Source organism: Rhododendron vialii, chromosome 1a (genome assembly GCF_030253575.1).
Source record: "Rhododendron vialii isolate Sample 1 chromosome 1a, ASM3025357v1".
Taxonomy (NCBI): domain Eukaryota; kingdom Viridiplantae; phylum Streptophyta; class Magnoliopsida; order Ericales; family Ericaceae; genus Rhododendron; species Rhododendron vialii.
This window is the reverse complement of record NC_080557.1, coordinates 29,694,355-29,705,014: the sequence shown is the minus strand read 5'-3', so window position 1 is coordinate 29,705,014 and position 10,660 is coordinate 29,694,355. Positions and strand designations below refer to the sequence as shown.

At 38.2% G+C, this 10,660-nt stretch overlaps 1 protein-coding gene across 3 annotated transcripts; it reads right to left on the bottom strand.

Moving 5' to 3' along the window:
• Positions 1-6,540: 6,540 nt before the first annotated feature.
• LOC131325872 (serine/threonine-protein kinase CTR1-like) lies at positions 6,541-10,660 on the bottom strand. Of its 3 annotated transcripts, none has more exons than XM_058358352.1 (4): positions 10,371-10,660; positions 10,144-10,288; positions 9,551-9,666; positions 8,520-8,679 (listed from the first exon to the last, which is right to left on the bottom strand). In XM_058358352.1, the coding sequence occupies exons 2-4, from the start codon at positions 10,252-10,254 to the stop codon at positions 8,670-8,672; spliced, it is 237 nt and encodes a 78-aa protein (XP_058214335.1). In that variant the 5' UTR covers positions 10,255-10,288; positions 10,371-10,660; the 3' UTR covers positions 8,520-8,669. The 3 variants fall into 3 exon arrangements, 2 of the variants coding, with proteins under 2 accessions (XP_058214335.1, XP_058214329.1); XM_058358346.1 differs by lacking the exon at positions 8,520-8,679 and adding an exon at positions 8,930-9,098; XR_009199864.1 differs by lacking the exons at positions 8,520-8,679; positions 9,551-9,666 and adding an exon at positions 6,541-7,385.

Sequence of the window (10,660 nt, the reverse complement as noted above, 5' to 3'; positions counted from 1 at the left end):
GAGTCCCAACTTGATTCCTTCCTCAATCTATAGCCCAGTAGCATGTAGGCGTTAGTGATAGCCTAAGTGTAGATATGCCTAACGTACTTGGGCTGCAGATTCTTGACAACTATCCTTACTTGATCTTCCTAGGAGGGACGGTTCTTCATCTTGGCAGCCTTTTCTCTCCATCTAGCCACAAAAGTAGCAAAGTCTTCTTTCAACTCTTGCTTAGTCATCTCCAAATCTCGAGTAGTTAACTCAATCTGAACATTATATGTGTATAGCTTGACAAAAGCATTGGCAATCTACAGCCAAGTTTGATAGTGCACAAATTCTAGAGTGATGAACCAATCAAGAGCACTGTTAGTGAGAGTTCTTTGAAACAATTGAGCAATAAGCTCATCATTCAAGCCCATCGGCTTTAAAGTGTTGATAAAATGGCGAACATGACTGGTAGGGTTTCCAGTCCCATTGAACTTCTCAATGTTAGGCATCTTGAATTTCTCAGGTAGTTGAGAGTTCGGGAAGAGGCAAAGCCCTTCAAAATCTAGAATTTGATCCCCTTATGAGCAGGCCAAGGCATGCTTGATTGCTTTGACCTGCTTGGCCAATTTTTTGCCACCACCATTTTATGAGGATTCTCATCTTTTTCCTTGTCCCCTCAGCATCTCTTTCTGCATTCTCGGCTAGCAAAATGGCAATTTGAGCTTGGAGATCGGCAACAACAGCGTCGTTGTCTAAATTTTTTGAAATGAGAATGGGATATGTAAACACCCCAATCTGGGTCTCCCAATTGATTTACTTTGCTTTTCGGTTTCTTGTTTCCCCAATGATGAATTGGATCCAAAAGTAGTCTTGAGAGTGGAATGGTTTGAACTTGGAGTGATTGGAACCTCTTTTACCCCTTTTTAACCCCAAAACCCTAAGTCAAAAACCTTAACCCTGGGTTTGATTAGTGTGCGCCGAATTGGCTGACACACGCATCAATACACCTGCAAGGTGGTGGTCAAAGGTCAAAGCTTTGACTATTAACCAGCGCGCGGGTAGGTGTTACATACTCGCGCCGATGTCACTCCCGCGCGCGCAGGTCAACTCTTGTCCTTATCACCTTTTTCCAGCTGGATTTTATAATCATCTGGGGGTCTACAAGTCAGTGGAACCCCATTTTCTTTGTCTGAACAGTGTTTGCAGGTGCATGGGGTGCGCCACCCTCACAACCTCTCCCATCACCTTGTTGGAACCCTTCTCCACCATGCCTCCTTCAACCAGCCTTGTTGGCTGGTTTTTCCACCAAGTTTGCCACCCACTACCCTCCTTCCAACCTCCTATATATACCCCATTAGCCTTTTAACTGAAGAGTTACCAAAAATCAAGCAAAAAAAGGCTACACAACCCCTAATGCTCTTGTTATCTCATCACTCAATCCATCTTCATACACTCATTTTCCAAGCTCTACCTTCTTGCTCAAACCATTTCCAAAACCACTCAAGCAAAGGTATAAACACCTTCTTTTGCTTACTGTTTTGATCCATGAGGGGGGCTGACAGGGCTAGGATTGGTAATCAATACCAATTCTGCCCCTAAAGACAACAGGGTTACAAGAATCGAGAACTGGCTGTCCCGCACACACGGATCCATATAGGCACGCGCTTGTACGTCTCAGGTTGAGCGTGACGGTCCACGTGGGGATGGGATGTTGGTTAATTTCCGTTTGTATCGTATTATAAATCACTGTGGTGCATATTAAAAACTGACTAGTTGTTCTGCATGACAAATTTGTTAGATTAGCCCAACATGCTTAACTGTTTATTTTGGAATGCCCCTGGGTTGCTTTTGAGTATGTTTCAGAGCCCAAGCATGCAAAGTCAATTTTTGGAAGTCCAGTCAGAACAAGCGCGCGCTTGTCCATGACACGCGCGCGCTGGTCAACTCATTTCCAGTGATTGAATCTTGCATGAGCAGCTTGGTCTCTGGTCCCTGTTTAAATACACCCACTGTTTAGGGGTTCTGTTCTTGTTTTATGCATTCTGCTTGTAATTATTATTTCTTATCTGTACATATAAACTGCTTGGTTTGCCCCATGGGTGAGCACTGGTCCTTCCAGAGCCCAGAAGGGGATAAGATTCAACCTATGGTGGAATGTCAACACACACGAGTGTGTATGGCTTTGGTGCGTGTTTATCAGCTTGCATGTACATAGATTCATCCATGCAAGTTAGTCGCTATGCGCGTCAAATTCATACAAGGTACTGTTTTGATGTCTGATCGCGGTGTTGGGTTTTATCCCATTTACTTTTCAACATTTCATCAATCCATGCTATTTCAATCACATCCTGCAAATTGTTACAGTTTTAATCCCCGATTAACTGTTCTCCTACCCTAATTGGCTAAAAATCGATTAATAAAAGAAGAATCACAAACTTTTTCACAAAATGTCTTAGTAAAGACTGATGTCCGGATTGGGCGAGCGGGGTGTCTTAAAACCCTTCCCCTCTCGTAACCTGGCTCCCGAACCTAGATATGGTTATGATGGACCGGTGCTTTCACTTTTTCAAATAAAACAGCGCGACATGTGCTTTGAAATACGGTTCCTTAGGTGTCAATCGTTTATAATTCACTTGCTTGAAAAAATATTTCCTCCAGCCTTCTTTGATGTGATGGTCCACTTAATAATTCACTTGCCACGTGAGGCTATTCTCGAAGGACCGTGCAATATCGGTGGATGTACCTGATTGAACGGTAATCTTGTTGAATCTATAATTGTGTTGAAAATTCAAATGGCATATATAATCTTATTCTAAATTTATTTTCTCCAAAGGTTTAAGGGAAAGAACAAAGACAAGGCAAGAAGGAACTTGCAAGATAGGGGCATACGAAAAAAGCTATGGCTTACAGAATGTCCCAATGGATCATATGCCAAGCCTCGAGCAAGCTTTTCTTTGACATCCGAAGAGAAGGAGGCTTTCTTTGAATTCTTAAAATCTGTCAAGTATCCGGATGGTTACGCAGCAAACATATCCAAATGTGTGAATACTTCAAATAGAAAGCTAACTGGGTTGAAAAACCATGATTGCCATGTACTCATACAACGAATTCTTCCAATTGGAATGCGTGGATTTGTGGATAAGGAAATTAGCATAACACTATTTGAATTAGGTACCTTTTTCCAAGACTTGTGCTCTAGGACAGTGACACGATGCAAACTTAAACAATTAGAGGAGCGTGCGATCCATATCTTGTGCAAGCTTGAAAAAATATTTCCTCCAGCCTTCTTTGATGTGATGGTCCACTTAATAATTCACTTGCCACGTAAGGCTATTCTCAAAGGACCGTGCAATATCGGTGGATGTACCTGATTGAACGGTAATCTTGTTGAATCTATAATTGTGTTGAAAATTCAAATGGCATATATAATCTTATTCTAAATTTATTTTCTCCAAAGGTTTCTTGGAACTTTAAAAAAGTTTGTTTCAAACTGAGCCCGACCAGAAGGTTCCATTGTAGAGGCGTATATTGTCAAGGAGTGTTTAACTTTTTGCACAATGTATCTTGATGGGATTGAAACTATGCATAATCGACATGAAAGGAATTAAAATTTGGGCGATAGGCACCAAGGCTTGACAGTGTTCAAGAAAATAGCTCGTCCTATTGGGCAAGTCACAAGGGATGGTGAGATGTCACAGGAGCTTCGTCATAAGGCTCACTGGTTCTTGTTGTACAATAGTCTTGAGGTGGAGAAGTATTTGGAGTATGTTTTTCACGTGTTCTTACTTATGCTTGCCCTTCTCAATAGTATTGATGTTACATATTAATAGCATTTTACCTAGTAACACATTCTTTTCAGAAGGGAGCACAAGAATCAATTACAATTTCCAAGTGGGCATGACATAACACGTACACAATAGGAAGAATTTCCTAAGTGGTTCAAAGAGAGAGTAAGATGTTTTCCGATTTCATTGTGCGCTAAATACTATCAAGCTATATTATAGCTGACCTTACTTATTATTTTCAACTTGCATGTGGTGGTAGTTAAATGCACTGAGGGTTGAGGAGTCACCAAAGGCAACCGATGAATTATGGTCGCTAGCTAATGGTGTGAATTTGCTAGTGAAAGAGCACTCAGGTTGCATAATTAATGGTGTAAGGTTTCATACTAGAGCACTAGATGATCGGCGAACGAGTCAGAATAGTGGTTTGCTTGCAAAAGGGAACTTTGATGGCAAAATGCATAACTTTTATGGCCACTTGAGCAAAGTTTGGGAACTCGATTATATGTGTCAGAACAATGTAATATTGTTTCAATGTGAATGGAATAATACAAACAATACCGGCAGAAATAGAACAATACGAACTAACACATATTGCACTAGCATTGATGTTACAAGTCAGTGGTATCAATCTGATCCATTTATTATGCCAAGTCAAGCAAAGCAAGTGTTTTACCTAAAAGATACAAAATGGGGTGAACCTTGGCAAGTCGTGGAACGGGTCCAACACAGGGGTGTGTTTGATGTACCAGAGGTGGGTAGTGGTGAAACATTTCATGCCCCAAAATCTGGTGATGTGTTCCAACAAGAGAACATGGGATCAGCTGTGCCAATTGACATTCAAGGCGATATCCAATGTCATAGGGATGATGTTAACGCTGAGATAATTTCGGGGGTAGTGCCATCAGATGGAATATTGGAAGACAATGTAGAGGCATAAGCTGATGAAGAGCAAGAAATATTTGAGGATGATATGGTTGTTGATATGGATTATGATATTTAACTTATTTGCTATGCTTTATATGTGGATGAACGTTCGTGTCTTCTTGTTGGTGATTAGTAATCGTTTTGAACTCATGAAGTTATTGATGTCAATATGTGAATGAATGTCCTTGTCTTCCTGTTGGTAATTAGTAATCGTGTGGAACTCATGAAGCTGTCTATGCAAATGTTTATGTTATGTACTTTTTTGTTAATCTAAAGAAGATATTAATCCGTGTCTTGTTGGGATCATTGTCTTTCTCTACATTATGATCTGTCATTTTATTGTTTACTAGCGAATTGCCCGTGCCTACGGCACTACCCATTCGATTGGAATTACCTTTTGAATCTTCATAGTAGCTCAAACACTAAATCGATTCACGAAAGAAATTACTTGAGAGAGATAATTTGATCAATCATAGCTATAACTAAGCCAACTTCTCCACTAATTCATAGACCCCCCTTGCATGTGCATCAAAAACAACCGTGCCACTTGCACAGATGTTTTTGCACATATCATGCACATACATTTTTGTAGGGTTCATATTAGGGTCCCACAAAATGATCCGAACTGTTCATCTTTTTTAAAATATTTTTTAGAGGGTTACTGTAAAAAATCAGCTCCAACGGATATCGGTAGGGGCTTTCTCAGAAATCGTAGGGTGAATCATTCTGTTTTGCCCTACGATTTCTGAGAAAGCCCTTACCAATATTTGTTGGAGCTGATTTTTTACAGGAACCCTCTAAAAAATATTTTTCAAAAAGATGAGCAATTCAAATCATTTTGTGGGACCTCGATATGGACTCCAAAAAAATGTATTGCAAGATATGTGCAAAAATATCTGTGTGAGAATCATTGCTGTATCAAAAACTCTTTCAAAAAGATTTCTGAAATACCCAAAAAAAATACACATAAATCAAATAGAAGAAATGGCATCACACACAAACACACACACACATAGAGAGAGAGAGAGAGAGAGAGAGAGAGAGAGAGAGAGAGAGAGAGAAAGAGGGAGTGAGGCGCTTTTGCCCTATGATTTTTGAGAAAGCCCTTACTGATATCAGGTAGAACTTATTTTTTATAGAAACCCTCTAAAAAATATTTTCAAAAAGATGAGCAGTTCAAATCATTTTCTGGGACACCGATATGGGCCCCACAAAAATATATGTGCAAAAATATCTGTGTGGAAATCATTGTTGCATCAAAAACTCTTTCAAAAAGATTTCCAAAATACCCAAAAAAGTATTTTTGAGTCTAATTTCTGTGGAATCAAAAAAGTATAAAATTATGACTTGTACTCAATTTTTTTTTTAAATATCCAAGTTAAAGCCGACTTGGGGCTTTATCTTGTAATATTTTTTTAATTCCTCTCGTCGAGACAAATTAATAATCCAAAACAAAAAAAACAAAAATCCAAAAGTCCAGAAATTCCTTAGCAGAATCTGCTTAAAATAGTTTTAATTTTTTAACGCACGGTAATTGAAAAAAAAAAAAACAAAAGAACGCATTGTATGGATGTGTAAGTAAGATGGATTGTGGGGGAATTTCATTTTCTCTGATGGCACTATTGTAATAAATGTGGGCACTTTAATTAAATGATAAGAATGCCTCTCCACCATTAGATTAAATGAATCTCAGCCATTGGATCAATTTGTGTTTGTGTGGAGGCCCACACCCTTGTATTTTATTAGGTAGATAGTGCATAACATGTCCAAAAGCAATAAACAATGGGTGAAACTAGGCGACCTCGCAAAACAGAAGCAAAATGGTTACAAGAGGGAGAGAAACAACAAAGTCAAAGAGAATCACTACAAGAAATTGCAGATTTGGCAATGCAATAAAACTCATAGGTAAAAGTGTAATTGTGTCGGCGTAGGTTTTTGCCGATGAAAAACGTCGTGTCGGCAAGATGTCGGTGTTAGTATATCGGGAAAGACATTTGCCGAAGTGAACTGGCATTTGTCGGCAAAGGTAATAGCTTCAGCGATGCAAACTCACATCGGCAAATTTGGTCGGCAAATGCTACTGCATCGGCAAAAGTGGGTCAAAATTTAAGACCTCCAACACTTTTGCCTACAGGATTTTGCATCGGCAAAAGTAAAAACAATTGGCAATAAGCTATGTTTGCCGAGGAAAGTTACCTTCACTGCCGACCAACTTCGTGTCGGCGATAGTATTTCAATATAATTTTTTTATTAAAATTCATATTTTCCCAATAACCTGTCCATATGCATTTATCCCATTTGAGCTCATTTAGAAATTTATTAAATATCACAAATGTGCAACTTGTTTATATATTCAATCCATCTAAACTCATTCAATAACTAAGACAAAAGATACATTTATTCATTCCAAATCATATGAGAATTTAATCCATTCAAGAAGCTACTATATAATACACCAAATTACACCAACTCGCAGAACAATAGGACTCCAAAACCAAATCTTTTCCCACCCAATGTCTCGAGCTAGTCATGATCTTGTATATACTCCTTGATAGCACGAGCCCGAAAGTTCAATACTCGACCTCTACCGCCATAGTTTCGTGAATATTATCAATCGCAATAGAATGACCAAGTGTTTTCCTTATCTCATCTGAATTCTTCCCCATGTTGAACCCCATACACGCTTCATATTCGAGAGTGATGTGGACTCTATAAAGACCACAATATCTTAGGTACTAATAGGTGAACAATCTAGCACATAAATAATATTTCTAGCACGCAAGCTCATAACTAAGAAATGCAGTAGCATATAATATAACACTTTGAAGCGCATATTTCAGTATTTTGTTTTCAATTATAGCTTCCACTCTACTTTTTAGCACACATACAGATTTTAAGCTTACAAGAGATTTCCAGCATGTAAGGATCAACATCTAAGCTCATAAGTACATAATTCAACATAAGACTATAATCCAAACATCTAAACCACAAATTTTTTTTTTTGTTCGTTTTGGTAAGTTCACCTTTCATTAAAGCAAACAAACCTGATACAATGGAAGAAATCCAAACAATCATAGTCAAGCCAAATAACACCTAGCTAATCAACTAAGGAAAACAAAGAAACAAGAAGCAAAACGAACAAGTGCACTAGCTAGAAGCCTATTCTATATCTTCAGGTTTCAAATTCCTCAGGGAACATAAGCATGCCTTCACTTCCTCCACAATGAGGTTAAGCCAAGCATGAGCAGGCAACACTAAGCAAGCTCTCATAGAGTTTCAACACTAGATATCCAATTATAATGCAACAACTTGAAAAATCAAAGAAAAAACAGAACACGATCCAAGATAGAATGTAAATTCGCTGCAACAACCAATAAAACTTCATATAACCATTTTTCCTCATCCATTGGCTTTTGAAGAATGTATGGTAATGCAATAGAGCATTTCATGCATATTATGGTAGCTTTACGCATAGCTTTATTTGAAACTTGAAGTACTAATAATTCTTCCTAAGAGAATATCCAACTAAATTGTACGACACATATCCTACACCATAACAGTTGTAGAGTGTCCGACATGGGTAGTTTATACTTTCAAAAGGGTCTATGTTCATACCTATAAAGCCTCTTGGAAGTGGGACGCCCTTCCTGTGTTTTGCAACCCATCACTATTACTGGAAAGGTTTGGCTTTGTCAGGTGTATAACTGAGGCTAGGTAGAGACTAAAAGGATGCATTGACAAACCTATTTGGATGAGTTTAGATTAGAACAATTCTGCTTTGTGGGTTTTCAATACAATTCTCAAATTAGAACATGTAAAAATACCAGGATTTCAGCCATAAACTCTTTCCTCCAAGTGCGGTGTACGACTACTTTCTCTCTGCCAGGTCTAGAATATTCATCTCTAGATTCACTTCCTCCACAAACTTGATCACTAGCTATATACATGGCCTTATCATTATGAAATAAGCCAATATCTTCCATTGGATGACCATCATCGCTGCCTGTAAAAGTTCAGGCTCAAATACAATTTTGATTGGTGGAATCACCCTTTCTCTGTATGTGATTGAAATATTCCAGAGCTGCATTTTTTGTTGCTTTAGATAGAACCTACTAACAAGAGTGTCCCACAAGCTTTTTTAAAAAGACGTGAAAGCAACAAAACATCTTTCTCACACCAAATTTTCTATTGTCAATCCATGCATGACTAACCAATTTCCAGTTGTTCCTCTCAGATGTGCCACATGCATGATTTTTGTTTAGGATTTGGCTCTTAGTTGAATTATCCATGTAAGGCTATTGATATTCCTTTAGATGAGAAATTTGAAGTGGTGAAGGCACTAAAGAAAGTAAACCTCCATTAATGGAGGAATCTGGACCATGGATGTTTCCTGGTTTGCCAATTAGATCAACTACATACTCCCTGTTATGAAATTTATGTGGTCATAAAACAAAAATGACTAAAGACTGATAGAGATGTACAATTGAAAAAAATATGGATAAAGGCCTATGATTCTATCATTTGATGAAGCAAGCATACCAAAATAGTCAACAGTATCACTTTAATCAAAAGGAATGTTAGACAATGTAACAACTTCAAGGAGAAGTTGTATTGTTATCCTCGAAATAACTTCTCAAGGATTCTAATGGGTAAGACAGGTGAAGCAAAACCATAGTGGAAACTAAACGCAAAATTCACCCACTAACACTTGGCTTCTGTAGCAAAGTGTTCTGCAACACTAAATTTTGTTGTTTGTTAATTGCACCCCTCGCTCGCCTTTTTTCTTGTTTCCTTTTTTTTGCCTCAATGCTCTTAAATGAATTGAAAGTGTAAAAAGCATAGTTTGAGTTAAGGAATGGATTAAAATACAATACCTTGCAAAGTTCCTGTCATCCTCGATTATGACAAGACAGGAAGACTGATGATCTGCTTCACAATACTTGCAACCTTTAGCAATCCGGCATGGAAGGCCTATGTAGGTCGCCAGTTTCTGCAATTAAAGTGTGTATTACTCCTTCAATGAATTACTTCACTAAGAAAAAGTTTAACAATACTACCAAAAAAAATAGGGAAGTAACAGGACATGATCAATCTACACAAGCTGAAACCCTTACGAAACTCATACTTAAATATCCACCTTGTGCAAACGAGCCATTGGTATTAATTGATCTTTTACAGATCATATTCAGCAAAGTTCATGTCACTTGGAGGTCCTGGAATTCAGGGATATAGTATACAAAAGAATATAGTTCAGAGTCATCTAAAAATCTGGTTACTCGACAAAATGGGTATGCCTTTGTCAGTTTGAAGGGAGTACCGAACCCAAAGGTAATTCTTAACATGTGCATCGATGAAAATTAAACCACCAGAAAAAAAGAGTAAAACATTATAAAGTTATACACCAAGTGCAAACTTGATCTTGCTGCAAAAGTAAATTCACCCAGAAATAAGAAGTGCATGTCCTAACCTTGAAAAGAATAGCACGATGCCTACAGAGTCCTGCAAAAATGTTGCCAATAGGGAGCACAATGCATTTTTGGATATCTTTTAGTCTCTGGCTAACCAATTTCCAGTGCATGTGCGAATCACCTTAATCCACCGGAAAATTGCCCCTTCAATTCAACATAATCAGCAGAGTCGTAAAGAAAGAGACAAAAGCTCAATCAATAAGCAAAGTAGAATGTTGACCCCTACCCCATATAGATCGCAACAAGTTTTCCAAGCTTTTCCACTAACACCAACGTACTTTCAGAAGCAAAATACAGTTCTTGTGCCTTAATTTCTAGCTCCATAAGTCGTGTATCACCATATCTATCCACAAGGACAACCTCCATTGATGAATCATTGGGTTCAATAGCTTTAAGTGCCATTAAAGATGGTAGTCGTCTACCTTCCTCTGAGTCATTGTACATCACCCACAGATATGGATTCATACCAAGAATGTTATAGAATCCATCTGAGATCTTATCAGCATAAGACAAGCA

Excerpts from the sequence above, each read along its gene's own strand:
- LOC131325872 (XM_058358346.1), bottom strand. The coding sequence starts at position 10,254 with ATGCACTGGAAATTGGTTAGCCAGAGACTAAAAGATATCCAAAAATGC. Across the intron at positions 9,667-10,143 it reads ATCGTGCTATTCTTTTCAAG|AAACTGGCGACCTACATAGG; the intron begins GTTAGGACATGC and ends CTTTAATTGCAG. Across the intron at positions 9,099-9,550 it reads GATGACAGGAACTTTGCAAG|GGAGTATGTAGTTGATCTAA; the intron begins GTATTGTATTTT and ends ATTTCATAACAG.